The 25,129-nt window shown below is 34.0% G+C and overlaps 3 protein-coding genes and 2 non-coding genes across 5 annotated transcripts; 3 read left to right on the top strand and 2 right to left on the bottom strand.

Moving 5' to 3' along the window:
- Nucleotides 1-1,055: 1,055 nt before the first annotated feature.
- On the bottom strand, nt 1,056-1,158 carry LOC133290328 (U6 spliceosomal RNA). Its single transcript, XR_009748629.1, has one exon. It is a non-coding gene; the product is annotated as a U6 spliceosomal RNA (small nuclear RNA).
- A 1,093-nt stretch (nt 1,159-2,251) lies between these two features.
- LOC133290304 (pentatricopeptide repeat-containing protein At4g16390, chloroplastic-like) lies at nt 2,252-4,426 on the top strand. Its single transcript, XM_061488386.1, has one exon. The coding sequence runs from the start codon at nt 2,254-2,256 to the stop codon at nt 4,354-4,356; it is 2,103 nt and encodes a 700-aa protein (XP_061344370.1). The 5' UTR covers nt 2,252-2,253; the 3' UTR covers nt 4,357-4,426.
- A 2,119-nt stretch (nt 4,427-6,545) lies between these two features.
- Nucleotides 6,546-9,071, top strand: LOC133290291 (pentatricopeptide repeat-containing protein At4g16390, chloroplastic-like). Its single transcript, XM_061488366.1, has one exon. The coding sequence runs from the start codon at nt 6,689-6,691 to the stop codon at nt 8,822-8,824; it is 2,136 nt and encodes a 711-aa protein (XP_061344350.1). The 5' UTR covers nt 6,546-6,688; the 3' UTR covers nt 8,825-9,071.
- A 1,753-nt stretch (nt 9,072-10,824) lies between these two features.
- On the bottom strand, nt 10,825-15,406 carry LOC133290299 (microtubule-associated protein 70-5). Its single transcript, XM_061488382.1, has 12 exons — nt 15,307-15,406; nt 13,722-13,807; nt 13,253-13,318; nt 12,984-13,154; nt 12,706-12,876; nt 12,465-12,620; nt 12,213-12,359; nt 11,857-11,928; nt 11,590-11,776; nt 11,189-11,472; nt 10,963-11,111; nt 10,825-10,854 (listed from the first exon to the last, which is right to left on the bottom strand). Exons 1-12 carry the CDS (start codon nt 15,404-15,406, stop codon nt 10,836-10,838), a joined length of 1,608 nt encoding a protein of 535 aa, XP_061344366.1. The 3' UTR covers nt 10,825-10,835.
- An 8,091-nt stretch (nt 15,407-23,497) lies between these two features.
- LOC133290327 (U6 spliceosomal RNA) lies at nt 23,498-23,600 on the top strand. The gene has a single exon (XR_009748628.1). It is a non-coding gene; the product is annotated as a U6 spliceosomal RNA (small nuclear RNA).
- The last annotated feature ends 1,529 nt before the right edge of the window (nt 23,601-25,129 follow it).

Here is a 25,129-nt window from a genome sequence, read left to right as displayed (position 1 = left end):
TTTTCACATAAATGTCATAATGTGATCAAAGTTTTAACTCGAAATGTCAACCATCTAATTCTAGAGATGACAAATGGAGGAGGATATGTGAGTCATAATCTATACCACTTTCAGGGCACATCAGGATCTCCAAGAAGGGATGTTTTACTCTCTACTAAAGAAACTATGAGAATCACCTATCATGTTATGCTTAGCTTTGCAAATGCACTTCAATGTCAAAAGTCAATTTCGAAAGGGATCATCCAATCCATGCAAATGACGATACTTATGTAAGAATGGGAAGCTTCTTTACTTCCCTTTGTCTATCCCATGTTCCATCTTCTCTCCCTGCCAATATCTCCTCCTCTTAAGTCTAGCCATAGATTTATTTGACATGGGAAAGAAGAAGTATATACATTTTTTTTTCTTCTATTCTTTCATTTTCCTTCCTTATATCTGAAGCTCTTCTTTTCATCATTGAAATTCATTAAAATCGAATTACATAACTTCCGATCATATGTAGCACATACAACTACTGAGATTTGCAAGTTTAAAATTGAGCAGGAAAACATTAAATTGGCAATGGAAAATTCTTTTTACATTTGATAGGATTTTTTAAACATTACTAATTAAATGAAGGGGACCAAAGAGACACATAAATGAATCATTATTCTTTCAAAGTGAAAACACTTACTATGGAGATGCCTCGACTGAGCAACTGCCTAAGCAGAGAAAATCTCACTAAAACATGATAAATAAAACCAAAACCAAAACTTGAACTCAAGAATAAATGGGTCTGAAAAACCCACATGAAAGGGCCAATCCCTCTCACACATACTTACACAAGTATATTGAACAATTAAGATTGGGTATTTACATTCCACATTTTACCACTGAAAATGACTTTTAAGTATTCTCTTTCCTAAATTCTGGTGTCTGATAAAAAGGTTTTCGAAATCTTACTTCGTTTTAGTCAGATTTAACATATATACTCATGTAAAGGAAATTCATCTGATGCAAGCAATCTTAACCAGACCTAGGGTTCTCCATTGAAAGAAGAAAGAGTGAAAAACAAAAAAAATTTGGACCATTTCTCGATTTGTGCGTGTCATCCTTGCGCAGGGGCCATGCTAATCTTCTCTGTATCGTTCCAATTTTATCGGATGTCCCCGAAGGGACAACAGTTGTCTGCAAGCATTGATATATATTCTGACAAGATTGTGTGTTACTTACCGATGTGGGACTTCTGACATCAAACAATCCAGTCCAGGTGCTGCAACCAAAACGATGAGTGATATCTCACATCCACATTTGGCTCAAGTTCTTAGCTCAGTCCTTTCACTCGGTGGCAGAGAACAAGAAGCCCCGTTCTTAGAAGAGGAAACGGAAATAAATCATTTTGAGTCGTGAAATCAGGTAGCGTTTGTGTATCTAATGGTACTTTAATTAATTCATCTTGCAAAAAGTAGCTCAGTTGCTCAAATTATTATCTATAATATTTTTTTTTTTAATTTCTTGATTTAACCAAATATAGAACATAATTTATATATATATATTTTTTATTTAGATTATTACTATGTTTTAATTTAATTTTATTTTATATATTTTGTATGATCGATTTTTTTTATTTTTTTTTGATAACATATGATCGATTTTTTAATTAATTTGATTTCGGTAGAATAAAACCACGTGAACATAGAAAGTGAGACGCTCCCTTCTTAATAAGCTATGTTCTAAGTCAATCAAGGTTAATTCTGATTAAACTCGTCCTTAATCTGTAATAACTCAAGTCATGATCACGGTAATGTGATAAACTCTAATTTAATTTAGGGATGAGATACTATGCCTACCTTATCTTCTTTACATATTTACTTTTTTTATTTATTTTGGTAATAAGTAATAACATATTTACTTTATTTGACTATTATATTAGAATTTTAATTTACCTTCATGTTTTGATTTAAGGGAGAGTTTGGTACTGTGTCATTTTTTAAGATTTTCTGAATTTTTTTAAAATTTTAATTTTCGGTATTATCATAAACTGAATATTTTTATCATATTTTTGAAAATCGAGATTCTTGAATAAAAAAAAAATTCCTCGACCAAATGCTTCCTAAAATATTGACGATGAATATATGAAATATGTAAAACAAAGTAAGATAATATACTATCTCTTTAAATTAAATTTATTAAGTTTTCTTAAATAGGTAGAATTTGAACTTGATTTTGTACATGCCAAAGTCTGAGTCTGAAGCTGTGAAAGAGAGAAGAAAAATGGCATCTCGTCTTTGCTCCTCGCACTCTTCTCACTTCCATGATCGCCAATCTGTCTCGATTTCAATCTCTTCTTCTTCGCGCAATTTCAAAGTTCTAAACTTGGCTTCCTCCCGCAAACGGGTCACGCTTCAATTTAAAACCTTTCTCCGCCTCAACAACGTGTCGTTGCAAGACCCAGATGGAAAATCATCTTCTTCATCGAAAAATCACATTTGGGTCAATCCCAATAGCCCGAGAACTAAACAGATTTTGAAGAAATCGTCTAGTTCCAGGTACAGTTCTCTTGTCAGACTCACCGAGTCTCTCGATTTGTGCGATCCCAGTGAGCAACATGTGTCTACAATTTTGAAGGGTTTAGGGCACAAGGTTTTAGAACGAGATGCTGTGTTTATTCTCGATAAGATGATGAATCCTGTGACTGCACCCTTTGTTCTTAGATACTTTCTGCTCAAGATTAAACCCACTAGAGACGTTGAGGTGATTCTTTACAATGTGACCCTTAAGGTGTTTAGGAAGTGTAGGGATTTTGAAGGGGCTGAGAAGGTGTTTGATGAAATGCTTCAGAGAGGGGTGAAACCTGATAACATTACATTTTCAACTATGATTATCTGTGCTAGGATGTCTTCTTTGCCCAGTAAGGCTGTGGAGTGGTTTGAAAAGATGCCCAACTTTGGGTGTGAACCAGATGGCATCACATGCTCGACTATGGTTTATGCTTATGCGCGTATTAATAATGTTGATATGGCTTTGGACCTATATGATCGTGCAAAGACACAGAAGTGGCCCCTTGATAGGGTAACATTCTCAGCATTGATTAAGATGCATGGCATGTCAGGAAATTATGATAGATGCTTAAATGTCTACCAAGAAATGAAGGTTCTTGGTGTGAAGCCTAACGTGGTAATTTATAACACTGTGTTGGGTGCCATGTTGAAAGCTAAGAGGCCCCTGCAGGCCAAGGCTTTATACAAAGAGATGAAAAATAATGGAGTTTCACCTGATGTTGTAACCTATGCATCTCTTTTACGAGTCTATACTAGAGCACAATTTAGCAAAGACGCTCTCAGTGTTTATAAGGAAATGAAGGAGAACAGAATGGATATTAATACAGATCTTTATAATGGGCTTTTAGCTATGTGTGCTGATGTTGGCTGCGCAGATGAAGCTGTTGAAATTTTTGAAGACATGAAAAATTCTGGGACTTGCCAGCCTGACCGGTGGACATATTCATCCTTGATTACCGTATATTCCTGCAGCGGGAAAGTTTCAGAGGCAGAAGGGATGTTGAATCAAATGATCGAATCTGGATTTGAGCCTAATGTTTTTGTTCTGACATCACTTGTCCAATGCTATGGAAAAGCAAAGCGAACTGATGATGTTGTGAAAATATTTAAGCAACTATTGGATTCGGGCATGATTCCAGATGATCGCTTCTATTGTTGTCTCCTGAATGTTATGACCCAAACACCAAAAGAAGAGCTTGGTAAGCTAACAGATAGCATTAATAAGGCTAATACAAAGCTTGGGTCTGTGGTAAGACATTTGGTGGAAGAGCAGGAGGGTGATGATGATTTTAGAAAGGAAACATCAGAACTTTTTAATTCAATTGATGCTGAAGTAAAAAAGCCCTTTTGCAATTGTCTAATTGATCTCTGTCTCAGCCTGAATGTGCCAGAAAGAGCACGTGACCTTCTGAACCTGGGAGTGACGCTTGAGATATATACAGATATACAATCCAGATCTCAAACTAAGTGGTCTTTGCATCTAAAGACACTCTCAGTTGGAGCTGCTATGACTGCATTGCATGTTTGGATGAATGACTTGTCTAAGGCTTTGGAATCAGGGGAAGACCTTCCACCACTACTTGGAATTAATACCGGGCAGGGAAAACACAAGTATTCAGACAAAGGTTTGGCTAGTGTGTTTGAATCACATTTGAAGGAACTCAATGCTCCATTCCATGAGGCTCCAGATAAGACTGGCTGGTTTTTGGTTACTAAGGCAGCAGTCAAATCATGGCTGGAATCTAGGGGTACAACCAAATCAGTTGCTGCTTTGGACTCTCCGGTCTTAGGTGTTCCAACAATGGCCATTCACTAGTAGGGAACGATGTGGCTTGTTATTTTTATGGCTTTATGCATTTTCTTGTTCCTTTTGAGGAAATTTTGTATTAGTAGATTCAATATATATATTAAAATTTTGGATGTCTTATAGAGTAAATGAAGACCTTATACAAGTATCTAGTGTAGTGGCTATATTTCTTTGCAGCTGTTCCATGGTATAGGAAGCTGCATATTTGTTATACCTTGGCCTTAAATTTAATTTTCCTTTGTTAATGCACCCGAAATTCCAGTAGTATGCTTTTGTTGTTGTTACCATCATCCTGTCAACTGAAACCTGAATGCTTTAAACCTATCCATCGTCTCTAAGCATCTATATTAATATATCCATAGATGGCATGCTATGCTTGAAATCTTTGATATAGATGTTTATAATCTTTTTCGGCTGAGCTAGATGCATTTGATAGTCAGTAAAGAAGCAATAGGCACAAAATAAATACGGTATTCATGAACAGGTGCTATCCAATATATAAAGCCATTTACATACAGAAACAGTCCTATGAAGGAGGATAAGTAAGGCCTTCTCTTATCCTCCATTTTCATGAATAGGAAGAAGAGCTCACTATGGCTAGGGAGCATCTGTAGCAAGGAAGAATGTGTTTTACATGGGTCTCTCTAAATTGCATGTGCCCGTATAACGCAAATTGGAGTATAGGGGGATTCATTCACTCACGTTAAGAAATATTCTTCTCTACTATTATATAGTAATATTCTCTACTAAATTATAATTGTTATATTTTAAATTTTTACAATGATTTTGAAAAAAATTACAAAATACTCACATTCCTAAAATTTATGCTGATTTAAAGCTTGAAATTGTCAAGCATTTACGAGCTCAACCATTTCATAGCATTTCCCCTAGATACTTATAAGATTGTATAAATAGGTGAGTTAAAATTATTTTCTTCATGAAATTTATACAAAGAGTTATGTTTACCGCACGAGTAAATAAGCATATTTGTTTCACCCAAAAAAAAAAAAAAAGCATACTTGATCCCTAAAATGTTATGTTAATATCCCTTTATTTCTTGGAAGATAAGTTATGTTAATTTAATTTTTCAAAGATATTAAAATTATTCTTTTAAGTTTATACTGATGTAAATTTTTATTATTGGCAAACTAAATAAATGCAAATTTTTATGACAAAAATTAAAATTAATATCATTTTTTTTTGGTAAGCAAATTAATATCATTTTTTATTATTAAAAAACTAAACCAATGTCACGTTGTATATTTCTGATATTAAATTAATGTCACAAGTCTTTTAAACACTAAATTAACCTTTTAGGATCCAAATTGTAATGCATTGTAAAAAAATAACTCATATAAGTCAAATCATTATCATTTATTTTTTTAATCTGTTTTCCCTCTTACTTATCAATATCATTCATGAAATACCTGTAAGGGGAAAATAAGAATAATTTTTTTGGTCATCACCCCAAAAGCTAGCTCAAAGAGTAAGAGTGTCCAATGCCTTATAAACCTCACATTAGTTGCCCATACAACCAATGTGAGACTATATTTCTCAACACGCCCCCTCACACGAGAGCCCACTAGGCTTGAAGGGTGGACAACATACAAGTCTTCCTAGATATGTAAATTCCACTACAAAGAAAGTGGGAGGTGGTGAGATTTCGAACGCTCTCTGATACCATGTTAAGAACCTTGAGGTCACCACCCAAAAACTAGCTCAAAGGGTGAGAGTGCTCAATGCCTTATAAACCTCACATTAATTACCCATACAACTAATATAGGATTATATTTCTCAACAATATATATAAATATGGTTTAAGTGAGAATACGAGAACAAAAAAATTTATATGAAAGTATTAGTTTCCTTAATAACAGATTAGTTCAAATTCAATGTATGCCAAGATTTTTTTTTTTGGGTAATCAATGCATGTCAAGATTTAAGTTACATATAATGTACAAGGGGCAAGTTATATTTATAAATTTTTTTTTGTTTACAAACTACACTATATTCTTCCAGGAGAATACAAATTTTTACAAACTACACTATATTCTCCCGGGAGAATACAGTGTAATTTGTAAAAAAATTCAAAAAAATTTGTAAATGGATCATGTTCCAATGTATAATATTTTTATAAATATCTCAATTCCATTGCAAATAATCTAATTATCTAAAAAAAAGGTGAAATAGTCAAATTCAGGAGAAAATGAAAAAAAAAAGGAAAAAGAAAAGAAAAGAAAAGAAAAAAACAGAATAGTTTGTATCTTTTCCAAGCCATATCCAAATTTTTTAACAGTGAGACTTGGCTATTCAGCGTTGGGTATTCACAGAGAAAGGGAAAATGGCTCAGGCTTACCCTCTTTGTTCTTCTCCCTCTTCTGGCTTCCATGAATGCAAATCCATAACCACCACTTCTATCTCTTTCTCTTATTCTTCGCGCAATTTCATTTTACCGAACTTCCCTTCTTCTTCCTACAAATTCTGTTCTCAATCCAAAACCTTGACCCACTTATCCTTACAAGACTCTATTGTTCTAGAAGATGCAAAACTTGAGGACCCAGATGCAAAGTCTTCATCTTTATCGAAAACTCACATCTGGGTCAATCCCAGAAGCCCCAGAGGCAAACTGCTTCTGAAGAAAATTAATGATGGCAGCTCACCTCTCGTGAAACTAGCCAAGTCTATGGATTCGTGCGATCCCAGCGAGCAACACGTCTCTGAAATCCTGAAGGGTTTAGGGGACAAAGTTTTAGAAAGTGATGCTGTGGGTATTCTCGATAACATGGTGAATCCCGATACTGCGTTGCTTGCTGTTGAATACTTCAAGCGGAAGATTAAACCCACTAAGCACGTTATTCTTTATAATGTGACCCTGAAGCTTTTTAGGAAGATTGGGGATTTTGAAGGAGCCGAGAAGCTGTTTGATGAAATGCTTCAAAGTGGGGTCAAGCCTAATCTCATTACGTTTTCAACTATTATTAGCTGTGCTGCCACGTGTTCTTTGCCACATGAGGCTGTTAGGTGGTTTGAGAAGATGCCCTCCTTCGGGTGTGAACCGGATAACAACTTAAGCTCATCTATGATATATGCTTATGCACGTATTGGTAATGTTGATGTGGCTTTGAACCTATATGATCGTGCAAAGAGAGAGAAATGGCATGTTGATAGGGTAGCATTCTCAACATTGATTAAGATGTATGGGATGTCAGGAAATTATGATGGATGCTTAAATGTTTACAAAGATATGAAGGTTCTTGGTGGCAAGCCTAATATGGTAACATATAACACTCTGTTGTATGCCATGGCAAGAGCTAAAAGGGCCCGGCAGGCCAAGACTATATATGAGGAGATGATAAAAAATGGGTTTTCACCAAATTGGGCAACCTATGCAGCTCTTTTACAAGCCTATTGTAGAGCACGATGTAGTGAAGATGCTCTGAGTGTTTATAAGGAAATGAAGGAAAAGGGAAAGGATATGACTACAGTCCTCTATAACTTGCTCTTTGACATGTGTGCTGATGTTGGCTTCGCAGATAAAGGTGTTGAAATTTTTGAAGACATGAAAAGTTCTTGGACTTGCCGGCCAGACAGGATTACATACTCATCCTTGATTAACATGTATTCCTGCATTGGGAAAGTTTCAGAGGCAGAAGCAATGTTGAATGAAATGATCAATTGTGGGTTTGAGCCTAATATTTTTGTTCTGACATCACTTGTCCAGATGTATGGAAAAGCCAAGCGAACTGATGATGTTGTGAAGATATTTAATCAACTCTTGGATTTGGGCATCAGTCCTGATGATCGCTTCTGTGATTGTCTTCTGAATGTTATGACTCAAATACCAAAAGAAGAACTTGGTAAGATAACAGATTGCATTGAGAAGGCTAATCCAAAGGTTGGTTCTTTGGTAAGATATTTTGTGGAAGAGCGAGAGGGTGATGGAGATTTTAGAAAGGAAGCATCAGAACTTTTTAAATCAATTGATGATGATGTAAAGAAGTCCTTTTGCAATTGTCTAATTGATCTTTGTATCAATTCCAATGTGCCGAACAGAGCACTTGACCTTCTGGACCTGGGGCTGAAGCTTGGGATATATACAGATATACAGTCCAGGTCTCAAACAAAGTGGTCTTTGCATCTAAAGAAACTTTCGTTTGGAGCTGCTCTTACTGCCTTACATGCTTGGATAAATGACTTGTCTAAGGCTGTAGAATCAGGGGAGGAGCTTCCAACGGTACTTGAAATCAATACTGGGCATGGAAAACACAAGTTTTCAAATAAAGGTTTTGCTAGTGTATTTGAATCACATCTGAAGGAACTTAATGCTCCATTCCATGAGGCTACTGATAAGCCTGGTTGGTTTTTCACTACAAATGTAGCAGCCAAGTCATGGCTGCAGTCTAGGAGTTCAACTGAAATAGTTGTTGGTTCGAACTCCAGCATTTTAGGTGTTCCAAGAATGACTCTTCCTCATTGATAATGTTGTTTTAGGCAACTTTGTGCCATGTAGGATGTAGCTTTTATGCATTTTCCTTTACCTTGTGAGGAAATTTTGGGTAGATTCAGAAAATAATATATGTTTTATTTTGGATGTCTTATATTAGGAATGAAGGCCTGATACTAGTATCTAGTGTAATGGCTAGCTGTTCAGTGATCTAGGAAGGTGTGAATTTCTTCCAAATTATATTACGTGCGCAACTCAGTTTTTTTTTTTTTTTTTTTAATTTTTATTCTTTTTTCCCCAAAAAGCTTAAAAAGAAAAATAAAAGAAAAAAGATGCCGGCAGGAATGAGGTTGACCTTTTTATTGAACATGAGATTGTTGACCTTTTTTGGTTACTTTTTTTATATGTGGGATTGACTTTGAGTTTATGGTTTGAATTTGTATTTTTTTTCTTGACAAAAGATTAGAAAAAATGAATTAAGAAAGGGCTTCTGACTTTTGTAAGAACAATATTTTAGAAGTCGGCATGGAACTTCAAGTGCTTCCAGTCACACCCCTTTTAACTTTTTTCGGCCGAACGAAACTCTTGTGTATATTTTAAAAAGAAGTCAAAATTAGAACAAAAGCGATGTGGTCAGTGATGGCTTGCACGTTAAAATATCCTCCAATGTAAAATTGACCCAACCCTCTCTTTATAATGGTTAGAGTCTCTGTTCATTTGATCATGCACAATGGGAAACTGTATGGTTTGTCATTCTCAACCAAAGAAGCAAGCCAGAGCTACTCTAGATGAAGAAAGAGAAACAGAGGTTGATACCTCTGTGCCAGTGGAAAAGATGAACTCTGCTTCTTGTGAACGTTACAAACTGGTGAGTATGAAGCTGCAGAATGGGGAGTTTCACCATCTTGCACCATTCATGAGGCAATCTGGTAAGCTTTTGGTACCTTGTAGGATAACTGATAACAGAAACCTGAAGACTAGGAATGTGAAGATTGTGGTGACTTTAGAACAATTGGAATTGATGTTAAGTGGATCAATGAAGTTCCAATCCAAAAGAAGAGTTGCCCGTGTCAGGCAAAGTTCTGGGTTGCGAGGGTGCCCAAAGTGGTTGCCTTCTTTACCAACCATTGAAGAGGTGCAGAACTGTTAAATGGTAGGGTGGTGGGATTTTAAGCCTTCTTATCATCAAATGTGCAACAAATTTTATTTATAGTTTTTGCAAAATTTCCTGAAAGATGTTAGGTCAGTATTTGTTCAGGAAATTGAGGATGTTTACCTACTCAATTTTTTAAAAATGTAACAGCAGGGGGAAGAAAAGAGAAAAGAAAAGCCTCTCACTGTACATCCTCTTTTGTTTTCTTCAGGTTTAGGAGTTTTTCATTCATACTGTAGGAGTAGTGAATGCTGGCTGTTGTTCACATTCTAGGATGAATCAATGAGCATATGATATTTGTCAATTTCTATTGCTTAAGTGATACTACTGGCTGAATTCATCCTTGCTATTTCTCCATTACAGACAAGATAGTGTAGAATCTGCTCGTTCTCAGTTTGTTTTAGATATATTCTTAAAAGGCTTGTAATAATCCATGATTGCTACAGGTAGATACATATCCTTATTGCTCAATTATAGGTGATGTTATAGTCATACCATTAAGAATTTCTATACTCAATAATGAGTCTCGAAATCAGTTAGGAATAATCTTCTTAACAACCATCTTTGGTAAATACGTTCTTTAATACACATAATGCGGACATAAAATTCAATTTTTTTTTTCCGAGTGTTCATAATGTTTCATCTCCCTGCTGATGCATTTGACAAACTTGGCTAGTATGTAAAAATCACAATCATAGAGCACAGAAGATACCATTTATCTAAATATAGAAGACATATAAATATTTGCAGAGTGAGATCTCAAACTCCCTTACACCAGTGGAATTTTATTTCAACATTACCTCACTGAATTTGGTTTTTTATTTACAAAGAAAAACCACAAGATGCCATGCATAAATAAATTGCCTTCAATTTTCTCTAAATAAAGAATCTTCAATGTTCTTTCATCACCCTGCAGTAATTTTATAACAACATTGAGGTCTAGTATTTGACAAACAGGACAAACATGACAGTTAACAGTAACAGGTATCAAACACTTGAAAAGGAAAAGTTACAGAACCTTTTAGAGGAGTTTGAGCTTCTATTTTTCCTGTTATCATCTGATTTTGCTGATGCAGCCTCCTTCTCTCTAGCAGCTGCTTCTCTTTTCATTTTCTTCCATTCTACTTCCATAGCCTTTGTCAGTGCATCAACTTTCTTTGTGAGCATCTGAAAAGCATACTCCTATCTTTAGTTCAATGTGAGAAAAGGGAGGGGTGGGGATTGGGGCTAGCTGTTACTATTACCTTTATTTCTTCATCTTTAGTGTGCAAACTACTGTCTTTAATTTCACAAAATTTCCTCAAATTGATGACCTCTTTTTGAAGCTTATCATATAGAAAACCTGAGATCATATCATTGCTGCCTAAATCATTACTACTACTGCTTTTAGAGTCAACATCAACACTGGTTTTAATTTCTGCTGCTTCTCTTTCATCATTGCATTTGTTTAAACTCATGCCCGGGTTCCCCTGCTTCTCATTTTCCTTTTCACCACTATCAGCAACTTTATTTCTTGATGCCCATATACCTTTCTTCAACACATTTTCTGCAGAACCGTATTTCTTTTTTATAGTGCCACCCTGCTTAAGGTTCCCAGCAACACTGCCTGTGTTGCCTTTTATATTTGGCTTTTGGAACAAAGAGCTTCCAACAGTAGATGCCCTTGGTTGTGATGTTGATCTGTTTCTTAGTCCACTGGTGGTCGTTAGGAAACTTAAGATGTTAGACCTTTCTGCTTTTGGAGACCCAGAAAACGCATTCGAATTGATCGGATGACTTGAGAAAAGCTTTAAGCCTTCTTCCAGTGTTTTTAACCTAAGTTTCAGTTTATCCTGATAAAAATACCAGATAACATTAGTCACCCGCAAAAAATTTATATACTTACTTGGAACTTGGAAGACAGATAGGTAACCTTCAATTGTGACTCTGCCTTAGCTGTTCTCTCTGATATAAGTAGCTTTTCTTTCAATCGTTGCATCTCTGCCTACATATGCACGGACATACTTGATCATAAAAATTTCTTGGCCATAATTGAATAACCAAAATTTAGGATAAAAAATTTCTTTTGAATTGCCACCTTCATTTTAAAGTATATAGTTAGGACTTGAAGCTTAGCTTTTCTTGATTGGAGTTTGGATCTTTTAAATTTATTTTTGCCTACATATATTGGTCTAGGATGTGTCAACAGAAAATACAAATAGTAGTGTTTTGAGGTTGAGAAGGAAACACCTTATGAGCTCCAAAGAATTTTCTCAGAGGAAGATATACCTGCATAATCCTTCTCTCTTCCAGCCATTGCCTGACAGGCATGACCTTGTCATTTTCGTCCTTCCACTCATTAGCCACAACAGTTGCAATTCTGTTGGCTGAAACTTTTACCCTTGCTAGCTCCCTCTCCAGTGTCCTCTTCTCCTCCTGAAAATTTGTGCTAAACTATGTTACTACATAGATCAACCAGAAAGCAGAATTTCATTATCCAAATATAAGTTCAGAATGCCATTAGCCATAAGTTATGCCTACTTGCAATTCAGAAATCTGTCGCTGATAATCACGAATGGCATTAGCAGTGGTTCCACTTGATAAGATGACCTCCTCAAGTTCATGAATGGTTTGGCTTAGTTTTTCAACTTCCAAAATCTTTTGGCGGTTAGTTTTCTCTAAGATTTTGTTCTCCTCCTGTTCATGGAAGTTGTAAATTGGCTGAGCTACTTACAGTTCATTATAGAAACTAAATGTGAAAATGGAAACATAAAAAATATGCCTGGCAGATCTCAATCTGTCTCTTGAGGTCAAAGTTTTCATTTTGAACTTCCTCAACTATTAAAGCCCTCTCTAGTGCACTTCTTAAAATCCTCTCTGCTTCAAGCAAAGCTGACTCTTTTGACTTAGTGAGTCGTTCCAAAGCTTTCTTATCTTCTTGTAGTGCTGTAATCTGAAGACAAAATGGATGTTACTATTGTCATTGTGCACAATTTACATGTTTTGTTGTCATTATTTCCTTTAAAAAAAAAAGCATATTTGGTGGGAATTTCATAGTACCTCATTTCTATACATCTTAATCTCAGCCTCAAGAGGAGTAATGACACTCTCAATTGCAACAAAATCATCTTCCTTTCGATCTGCATGTACCCTTCTAAGAGTTGCTTCTGCAGCATATTGTGCAGCCAATGCATCTTTCTTGTCTTCTGTCAGTTTCTTGATTTCTAGATTCTGCATATGAACAGATTTTGAAGAATATGCATTTTAGCAAGTAGCATTGATTGACATGGTTCCAACTTCCTAGATAAACTAGTACCAGTTCAGTGTACCTTGTGTTTAAGATGATCCTCGTTAAGTCTATGTCTCTCATCCAGTTTGCTTATTTCATTTCTCAGCTGAATTGGAGAGATAATTACAGCTATTTTTAGTAACACAGAAGTTTATATATCTTGTTATTTACAAAAAAAATGTGCAGTGCATCTGAATCTGCACTAGGGAGAGTGCTAGTAGCTGCATCTAAAAGAAATATATGATTTTAGGGATAGGTTATTTTACCTACTTCTTTTTCTGCCTATCTTTCCCTATCATTCTCCAACACCATTAGATCAGAATCTCAACAACCTTTATCATTTATCTCTACTATTGAGATTCTGATCTAATAGTGCTACAGAGTGGTAAGCAAAGGTAGGCAGAAAGAAAGATAGGTAGAATACCCATGATTTTAATCCAATAAATGTGTAAAAATAAAATAAAATAAAACTAAATATCAATAGATCAATTTTTACTCAAAAGAAATACCTCTTCTATGGCCTTGTCCTTCTGAGCTTCAGTTGCCCTTAAGGACTTGATTTCACCCTGGCAAGTTGCCAGTTCCTTAACCTTTTCTGCAATGGGGTTAAAATTTAGTTTTAATTTTGTAGATGGAACATTGATTTAAAGCTAGTAGAAAAGGACATTCTAATACTATAGTATCTTTTTCATTTTGGTGCGGACAAAAAGAAAATGGATTTGGATCATGTTACTTGTCTCTTGTTCCATCTCAGAAAAAAAGGCATAAAAATGAGTTTAATGAACTCTATATAAATAACGATGAATTCTATCATATAATTTTTTTTCTCTTTCTTTCTCATAACTTCAAAGAAAATATATATAAAGGGATTCATGTCCATAAAAGAAAACCATAATTTCCTTGGAATGAGATAATAAATGAAATAAACGAAATATAAAGCATATAACTTTATAATCCAATAATATGTTCACATACAAACCCAATAGGTGAAAGCATGGTTATTTGAGCTCATATGGGCTAAAGTCTAATGGCTTGCATTATCTTTTTCTAATTTCAAATTCTGATGTCTCTTGTGTAATATTTCAAACACCTTTTAACCTTTTTTCTCTCACACCTATAACCTCCAACATATAATATGGCAGGGCTATTTATTTCTCTGTATTTTTCTTTTAACAAAAGAGGGGAAATTTTCGGACAAACACGCCATTAAGAAATTATAAAAAAAATAAATATCCGATCATATAAAGCACATAAAGTGATGTATATGTGGCAAGAGAAATACTTTCTCATGTTTCTTTCTCCAACTACATTATAAAGTATTTTCCCAATATGAAACACCGAGGTTCACACCACGAGAACGTGATCCAACAGTGGCGAATAAACCATAAGTTGTGGCACACTAATCTCAAGTTTTTAGTTTAGAAATATGTTTAGTATGTTTGATTGCCCCCTATTTTATATTGTCGCGGCAACCATTATCACTTATTAGTCAAGAATCAAGATGTGTGAAAAAAAAAAAACCATATAACCTTTGAATTTTCTTTTACACATTAACCATGGTGACAAACAAACATCCATGAATTTTTTTAAACCCCATCTCCTTTGAGGTATCTTTCTATTCTCTTATATAATTTGCCTTATTTCTAACACTAGAGGATCAATTTTTTAAGGGGGCAAAAAAAAAAAAAATCACTTCTTTTTCTTACTTTAAAAAAGTATGAATTTAGTGAAAGTGTTCACTTAAAATTATTCTTACCCTATAACAAACAAACAAAAAATGCATGATTTTTCTAGTTTCTTACCAATCAAACCAAAGCCTTCCCTTCAAGCAATTTATAATAATAAGACTATAAGAGACTAAAAATTAGTACTAAACCCACAAACCCAGTTTTGAAAGTTTAATTCTTTGACATAAAATCCATACATACTGCTTCACTTAAAAGGTTAAGTTTTTAGAATCTTGCTCCTTGACACAATTGAGTCAATCCCATTGATGTTTCACGTGCAAGAACATGATCAGACTCTGAAAAGCCAACTTTAAAGGAAAAATATTGTAGCAGAAAAAAAAAATGATGATATAACATAGATATGAACCTATAAGTTGGTTTTGCAAACGATCAATCTCCAACACCACAGGGTCTGGTTGGACAAGAGGAAGCTCTTCTCCACCATAAAGTTCTTCACATGTCACCATTTTCCTCTTCCTGGGGCTTGCAAATGCTCACACAGATAGGCTGAGTTCAAGAACAAATGAGGGGTGTTCAATGAGTATATATAGTATAGTATTTTTCCTTTGGTTTTCTTTTCTGGTGCTGGTAAATGCACTGGCAAGGCTGAGTCTAAAACTCCCAACAACAGATGAAGGTTCTCACAGGGCAATATATAATAATAATAATGAGAGAGAGGTTTATGGCAGAAAATAAGAAAGTTCATTCTTATAAGGAATTGACCGCAAATAGAGGGATGGCCTTCCCCTATAGTGAAGCAAACTTGACAAATAGTAACGGTTACTTTCTTTCTATTTCTTCTCCTTAATGTTATTTTTCATTCTATATTTCAAAAATTTTAAACCGAAAATGATACACTCTACAAAACTTTTAATTACCATTCTTATCAGTTATTATGATAATGACATAATGAGTCAGTTAAGTCCGTAACCTCCCCCTATCCCCTCTCTGCCTAATCTGCACTTGATTAAACTTAAAAGCAAGGTTAATCAAGTTACTTTTGGTTTTTTTCGTTTTGTTTTGTTTTGTCTATTTTGTTTTTCTTTGTTGGGGTATATTGGATGTGTAAACATTTGGTAGAATAACGAAAAAATTCCTGTTTTTTTAATCAAGTCCCAATTCAGTACTTTCGCTTCTAAAACAATAATTCCTGTTTTTTTAAACATACATTCATTTGGGACCAGTAAAGTTCAGCTTCAATCTATTGCAGAATAACGAAATAGTGCATTAGTTGGTTGCAGAATTATCCTTTCAATCATTGTTTTTCTGATGAAACATTTTGCTTCAGTCTCAATTAGTATTGAGAATCTGAGATATAAAGGATCCTCACAAATAAGACAATAAGAGTTAGTGGTGTATAAAGTAGGCATACTTATAAGATCCTATAAAAAAAATAAATTAGTTTTAACTTGGTTCTTTTACATAACCTTCAAATCAACGTGATTGAGGTTATTATGGGGTAAGACTCTTTTTTAAGTTCTTGACTTGCTGTGGAAAAACTCTCAAGAAAGGAAAGAAAACAAGTAACTTTTTTTTTTTTGGCAAACACACTAATTCATTTCAAATTTAACTCTCCTAACTTGTCGGATTCAATTTCTGTCAATGAAAGGATATCACTTTGGACTATTTTATTGCTTAAGCGCTAAAAACGTTCATAGATCATTTCTCTTTTACTTGGTGAAAGTCACTAAGAAAAGACCGTGACTACTCATGACTCAAATTTGAAAGCAACAAACTAAAGTGGCTTCAAAGAACAAATAATTTTGGATCAATATTTGGAGAAGTTGTCATCTTTGCTTAAAAGTATAATAATAAAATAAAGTTTAGAAAAAGGGGTTTCCGCACATAAAGCCAAAGCCAAATATATCAGGTGTTTTTTATTTGTTTTGTTTGGATGGTGACAACAAATGGAAGGCTTTACCAACAACCAATGATCACTATAAAAATACTTTAAAAAAAATCATTTTTTTTTTTTTTTGAAGAATATTTCAATCGGTTCATCGCTTCGCGACTAGTCCTATTCAGAGCGGGTCCAAGATTAAAGCTTTAAACTCCTCCTAAAAGTGATGCGGGAGAAGAGAACTACGTACAAACCCTGATAAATAACCATTAAAAAAACAGTCAAAAGGGTTTTTGATGAAATATAATTGAATTTAATGATTTCTTAATTGAATTTATCTGTTACTAAGAATTGTTTGGTAGTGATGTGATGAAAAGAGGATCATGCTAAGCTTACGGTGGTTCCGTTTGTGTCTAGGTGTTAACGGGCCGAGCCGAGCTTTGATTTTAAAAGGTTAAGTCTATGTTTAAATATGTCAGTCTGACCAAGCCTGTTACCTGTTATGAATATAATTATCGGCATGTGGCCTGACTTATTTACAAAAAAATAAAAGTCTGGTTTAGCCTATTAGCCTGTGTAGAAAAAAACAAGATAACAAAAATTTATCAAAACAGAATATACAATCAACAACACTAGTAATTGCATAAATATTCATAAATTCAATGTATATCCAAACAGTATAAAATCATCCAAAAAACCTATTTAACCAATAAAATCAGATGAAATGGATTGAGGAGAGATAGAGAGAGAGCTACTACAAATAGTATAAAAAATATAAAATATAAATATAAATTAATATAACAACCAGCATGAGAGGCTCTAAGACCGAGCTTTTGAATTGAAGTATGAGACCTTTTTATTAAACGAGCTTTTATACAAGTCATAGTCTTATTTCAACAATCAATTTTAGACATATAAGCTTAAGCCTTCACGAGCCGAAGCCAAGGCCGCTGAAAGGCTCATGTTTCGTTTATCACCCTTATTTGTGTCATATATTTTATATTTGTTTGTGTTGGTAGATTTACAATATAATATCGCTAACCAGAAACAAAAAGAGTTGAATTTAAAATATATATTGTTTCTGTACCAAAATATATATATATATATATATTGTTTAACAGTATATGTACATGGTGGGCTTAGGCCTAAATTCTTCTGCTAGGTATTGTTCAAAGGGGAGGTTGAAATGGACGCGGATAACATATTGAATATTTTTTTATAGAAAACTTAAAATAAATATTCATATTCAAGGCTATCTACTTAGGCTGAACCTGAACCCAATACAACCTAAAGATTTTGTTTGATTTAATTTGTTGGTTTTAAGGATGTATAGTTTCACATCCGTCTATTCAGGTATACAACATCTTTCTTATTATTATAAACATACTCTATGATTTCAACCAATAAAAAGAGGAACTCTCATATATATATATATATAAAATAAGAAAAGCCACTTACATTATAATATTAATATTCATTCTAACATAACTGATAAGATAATACTAGTTTAGAACCTCTACGCGTAATGGTAGTTGTAGAAAGGGATGTTTATATTTGTATCCATCAATTGTAATGCGAAAGCATGGAGAACAAAGAAAGGAAGACAAGTGCCCTCAACTTCCCTTTAGTCCTAATCCTTGATGGTAAACATCATTGTGATGATTGTATTATTTTGCGAAGTGAAAAAATAGAACAAAAACATAATACAACGTTTTAATATTTTTTCTAATCATAAGTTGACCTTTAAAGAGGGATGTAATTATTAGCACAAATTTATATTCTAAACTTTTATGTATTTCTATTAATATGAATAATAATAATTTAAATGTCATGATATTTATTTTGAACAACAGACACACACACACACACACACATGCCACTATATATCATTATTCAACTTTTTTCCATTCTAAAAATTGCTTGCACTGAAAAGTAAATAAAGATTCATTAGTAATTGGGCCTCATTTCTGGTTTTACAGGTTGAATATGTCTAAACTCAGCCCATTCTCATTTTAATAAAGTATCAATTTTTTTGATAATAGAGCTTTCTGTTTCTGCTTGATGCAATGGATAATGATGTTAAATATCCAAGTTTCCTGAATGGACTCAAAGTCAAAGATCATCCTTAGAACAAAAGCAACTCTTTGGTGGGCTTAGGTTTCCTATGACAAAATCTCAGTCCGAACTTAAGTTAGATGAGTACATGTATCAGAAGGAAATGAAAACTTTGGTTTGTGTCTCATTGGTGATTGACTTTATCTCTTCTTGTCATTCCTTTCATAAGATTGAAGATTACCTCTTACCTCAAAATGAGTCACAAATTTCATCTCCTCTATGAGATTGAAGGTTACCTCTTACCTCAAAGTGTGCGATGCATTGTCTTTTGTATCAAAAGTCGTTAATATAGATTTAGAGCCTATTTGACATCTTAAAAGTCACTTTTAAACTAAAGTTAAAAAAGAGAATTTAAAAAATAAATTTAAAACTTATTTGGCAATTATATATAGTTTCTCTGATTATTTTAAAGGATGGAAAATAAAATAATTTATTATTAGAATTAATTATTAGAGTAAAGGATAAAATTTATAAAAATAAGAGTAAAATTATAACATAAATATAAAGAGTAAAAAAAGGAGCTTTTAGCTTTTAATTTTTTATTTATAAAAAAAACTCTTTATATAATCTTTTTTTTTTATGAAAATATGTTTGGCTAAACTTCTGTTTTTAATTATAAGAGAAGTTAAAAATAAGACATGCTAAACAGGCACTTAAGAATAATTAACTAATTAAAAATCAATCTCTCTCACTCTTTTGCATAAATATCATTTTAAATAACTGTACCAATACCATTGCAATTTTTTTAGAAATTTGAATCTCACCTTCAAAAAGAAGACATAGGTATTTTTACTTAATTGAATGTATTTTATGGCTTTACTTAGTGTGTATTCGGTTGGGCGTTTGTCCAACTCAAACGTGTGAATTTGACTCATTCAAAACCAATTCTATTATATTTTATGTTGTTTGGCTTGCATTTGAGACTAATGGTCAAATAAGAATTGGCTAAGCTAAACATTCATATAAAGGTATTAAAACATAAATCACTTAATACCAAACTCACTGTTAATTAAAATTACTTTTAAATATTAATATAATTTACAATTAAGTCTATATACGCTAATACAATTACACAATTATTATGGTTTGCATTTCCTTTAACTTCAGCTCTGCAAATTCTGCTATAGCAATTGTTACAGAAGTAGCACATTCAGCATTCAGGTTCTGAAGTAGATGTTAAAATCAGAAAAATCGTGTGGGGGTGATGACAGTCTCTGGCTTAAAGAAACCTTAATTCCAAAGGAAGAACAAAAGTTAGCTCAAATGACATTGGAATGTTCATTGATTAATTTATCAGTTCTTGATACACATCACCATATAGAAGAATAAGAAGCTGTGCCTTTCCCCTAAGACTAATCTTCATTCAATATTTCCGAATGAAAAGCATCCACTTCCAAAAAGGACACTGCAAACCGACCAATCAAGAATTTGACAAAGAATCTATACCAAAAGTATCCCATCAACTTGTTTTAAGGATTAATATGCCCTTCACAATTGGTCCAGAAAACAATTATTGATAGGCTATCCCTTCCCTTATCCTGGCCGTCCATGAGAACCTTTAGAGTCACTACTCAAATGCAAATGATGTTAGTGTTATCACTGTTATGTCATCTTCCTTATCTCATTTGAAAGTTTGTCTTGTGGTGAGATTATCTAATGGAGGAGAGAATTTTAGGTAGTTTGAGGAGGGAACTTTGTCATCTAATTATGTTCTGTGCAGGGAAATTTATATATTTATGAATTTTACTGCACAAGATAGATTTTGAATTTTAGACTCTACCTATTTGAGTCAACTTAGTATACCTGAATGGGAGGACATTTTTGGGAAACATATGTGCACTTTGAAAATCACTGAGACCTTTATTTCCAACAGAGAATCTCTTCAGATATATTATATAAATACTTGCTAACACTAAACTTGTTAAAGGAGAAATAACCACACTCTTTCCCATTCTTCCTCCTCCTTCCCCCTCTTCTCTCTCTCTCTCTCTCTCTCTCTCTCTTTGGAGTTAAAGTACTCATTCTAGGGGCCATGGTTGTATCTGAAAAGTTTCTACAATATAGATACTATATCACCGTAGCAATAGTTGTTCCACTATCATTTTTCTTGCTCTTGTATGCAGCCCCAAGAATTCTGACCATTCTGGCCTATTTTTGGCCTTTGTTTGCTTCCACCACTGTCTTCTTGATCACAATAATAGCCTTTGGAGGGGTTTCAAAACTCTCAACTGAAGATCATGGTGAAAAGACTGGTGAAGGACTCTTGAATTATGTAGCAGGAAGTCCAGAACATATTCAGGAGGGTCAAGACTTCTAATTGAATGAAGGGTGTTCCAATTTCAGGCTTACTTTTGATGGGCTTAGAACCTTTCAAGTTCAAAATCCATGATCAATGATATCATGTTCTCTGTGACCAGGTTGCTGCTCTAAAATAAGATTGTATAAAACCAAAGTGTATAATATTTGTCGCAGCAATATGAACAAAAAATAAACAAGTGTAAACTTCTGCAAATGATGAGTGTAAAAATTTCTTCAGTTCATTCTCTTGGTCTCCTTGTCTCATGTCTGCTTTGGCTGAAACGTAATAGTTTTGGCATTGACACTGTGCAACCAAACATCTTGCTTAGTTACTAATCTGTCTTCATTTTTAATTATTAGAAAATCTTCCTTTTGGACCTTCCCTGGTTATTTCAATCACCGAGCCTTTGATTTATATTTGTATTTGTACCATACAATTGAGGAGTATAACATTTATTTTTTATGGAGGCAAGGTTTTGCAGCAAAAAGAAAACAGAAAGTTATGCTATGAATTAGGTTTTTTTTAAATGCAAATTTTAATCTCCTTTTCCGAATGATGCAGTTAGATAAGAGGCTAAGAATAAACAACAGCTATATTCTTAAAACAAGTTTTGAGTTCGAGTGGATAATATAAGCTATAGACTTGGTATGAGGTTGCCACTCAAGTCTGAGCCTCATGAGCATCTAGCTATATGGAAAACTAAATTAAGGATCTCTAGAATGGTCACAAAAATTTATTAGAGAGCTACAAAATGTAGCTTTTGATGCATGATCTCATTATTTAAATTTTTAGGTCATCTTCCATTTTGACAAAAGAAGGGCCGGCCTAGCTCAGCGATAAGCTTGCTTACCGTGGTGTTCCAGGTCAGGGGTTCGACTCGGCCCTCCTACAAAGCAGGGGTGAGGCTTGACTCAAACATCTACCCTATCAAGTGGCTCTACACTTGCAAACACCTTTTTCTTTAATTCGTTCACTTTCTTTTTGCTCTATGAAAATATTTAGGACAGCATCTACCCTTTCAAGTGGAACACTTGCGAAACCACTTTTCCGTTATCTTTGATAAATTTTGGATTCTGCATTTATATCCTTGCATTCCAAGTAGTTAAGTTCATTGAAGTGTGCAATATATATAAAGGAGAAATTCTTACATATTATGAGAGTAGTAAGTTGATTCACTAAAAATATAACAGATTATATAAAAGTGATTTTGTAAGGTCAGATTAAATTTATTATGTCATAAAAAAAAATTAGATCAAAATCTATAGTTGAGAGTATCAGTCCCATGCAGATATGTAGCACACATTCGAGTCATAACCTGGAACATGTGCCTTGCCACCAAGCATGTGGGGCGGGCTAAGGATTGCTTACTTGCCCCTATGCATGCTGCATTGTAACAACATCATAAACGTATTTTAATGAGAGCACTGTCAAGTACTAACTCTCCTTAAAAATTAAGCTGACATAGGAAGGTACATGAAACAAGACTATGCTATAAGGTAAATACACATAAATTTTTTTATGCTAACAATTACTGGATATTACTTGTGCTTGTTATTTACTTGGTTCATGAGCAAGTAATTCCTTCTTGTGCTATGCTCTAATCGCACACGAGTTCATTTTTTGGTGTCAACTTGTTTTCAACCCCACATTTAAAACATATGTATAGTTTCAGATTTCCTTGTTTGGCCTTAATTTCTAGTAGCTTGATCTTCCTCAGATTCCACAGAAACATCTGGTAGTCCACCATATATATCCAATCAATTTTTTATTTTCACAAATCACTTACTATTTTGACTTTCTCAGATCTGGGCATTGAAGCATTGCTTATCTTTTGTTCAATTTTGTTAACATATTTGACTGTAAGCTAGACTGATGAAACATACGTTAAGTGGGTTACCTAATGCATGAACGAACTGGTCCAATGGTGACTGATCTCTTGATTCATTATGATAGGTAAGAGTAAGAGCATGCGATTCAAAATTTGAAAGTTGATTCTCATACCATCAGTGTTGTCTCAACTCGATCACCTTGCATTCCTGACCTCACTACCCAAAATGATTTTTTACATGTTAACCAAATATCTCTTTAAGTCTCGATCCCAGATTTTCTGTTCCTCTTTCAAGCACGGGCTTCTTTTTCTCTGCTACCGAGTGAAAGGTCTGTGCTAAGAACTTGAGCGAAAGGTGTATGAGAAATCCTCTATCGTTTTGGTTGCGGCACCTGAACTGGATTGTCAGAAGTCCCACATTGCTTAATAACACAAAATTTTGTCAGAATATATAGCAGAGGTCACAGACAGGGAGTGTCCCTTCGGGGACATCCGATAAAATTGGAACGATACAGAGAAGATTAGCATGGCCCCTGCGCAAGGATGACACGCACAAATCGAGAAATGGTCCAAATTTTTTTTTTTTTTTTGTCTCTCACTCTTCCTATTCGTCTCTGTTCTTTCAGTGGAGAACCCTAGGTTTGGTTAAAGATTGCTTGCATCAAATTAATTTCTTTTACATGAGTATATATGTTAAATCTGACTAAGAAAACCTTTTCATCTTCCACGACAATTTAGGAAAGAGAATCCTTTTGAAGATGGAAGCAAGTATATGTGAGAGTCATTCTCAGTGGTAAAATGTAAATACACAAAAATTTTATTGTTGTTAAATACTTGTGTGGTTTTGCAGCTATAGATTGAGGGTGTAAAGGATTTTGGACAACATTATGTTCTTGGTGATTGATCTCAGTCTCTGAAGCACTGCCACTTTTCCCATTGAGATGAGAATGTTCTCTTTGACTCTCTGAAAGGAATGATTGTTGACCTTCATTTCTACCCATCAACTTCCTAAACAAAGTTTCATATGTTAGCATGTCCACTGAAAAGTTCAACTTATGAGGGCCTTGATAGTTTTAGCTGCTGTAATGTTTTTGATATCTCGTTTGATTACCAAAAGGAAGCTTCCTTTGAATCGATTATGAAACTAGTAGTAGTAGTAGTAGAGTTACTTTCCATGACAACATTCCATGAACTGCAAATTCTTCTTGTGCTAGAATTATAGAACAAACTCACAAAGAATCCAATTTTAGTTCATTGAAGAAACTAATGCTTTGACAATCTCATTTATATGACTGATAGTCCAAAGTCTGAACATATTTACTAACCAATAAATTCATTTGATCTGACTAAGAAATCATACAAAAGTTATAATGTTCTTAAATCTACTACAATCAATGGGGTAACTCTTATAACCAATCCCCAGTAATTTTGAAGTCCAAGACAGCACTAATCTAACTTTTCCTTTTACCTATGAAATTGCAGCAGATAAGTTATCTGCATTTATTTTCAAAACGACGTCGTTTTGGTATTGAAATCTTAAAAAATTATAAATATAAATACTATTATACCCCTGAAATAAATTAAAATTACAAAAATATCATGATTTCTGTCCCAAAACGACGTCGTATTGAACTTACTGCAGATAAATTATCTGCAGTAACTGCAGAAAAAGCAAACCCTAAATAAAATGACTTTAAAATGCCAATTACCACAAAAAAAAAAAAAACTTTAAAATGTATATGAAACTTTATGCTACCCAATCTTTTTGGGACCAAATAAATATCAGTGAGAGAACCGATAATGTTTTAAAAGGCACTATTAAAAAATGACATTACAGCAGATAGATAGAAGAAGAACATGAGTTCCTTGAACTTAACTTGGACTTGCCTTCCCCTAATCTAAATTTTTATACAAAATTAAGAACATGAGAAAGTTGCTTCTTGTACATCAACTTATAACTTGATTTAATTTTGCACACTTGAGCAAATTCTGTCACATTATCCAGAAAGAACAACTTTTTTCCCCGTTTGAGGAAGTTCTAAATTCATGAGTAGTATCAAACTGCCAAACTGAAATCCTTCTCATCAGGGATTGGGTCAGGTGTAGAC

The sequence above is a fragment of the Gastrolobium bilobum genome, unplaced genomic scaffold (assembly GCF_033153095.1).
Source record: "Gastrolobium bilobum isolate Gb01-03AN ecotype WA unplaced genomic scaffold, APGP_CSIRO_Gbil_v1 utg1595, whole genome shotgun sequence".
NCBI classification, from domain to species: domain Eukaryota; kingdom Viridiplantae; phylum Streptophyta; class Magnoliopsida; order Fabales; family Fabaceae; genus Gastrolobium; species Gastrolobium bilobum.
Note: the sequence above shows the minus strand (reverse complement) of the source record. Positions and strands in the feature narration are given on the sequence as shown.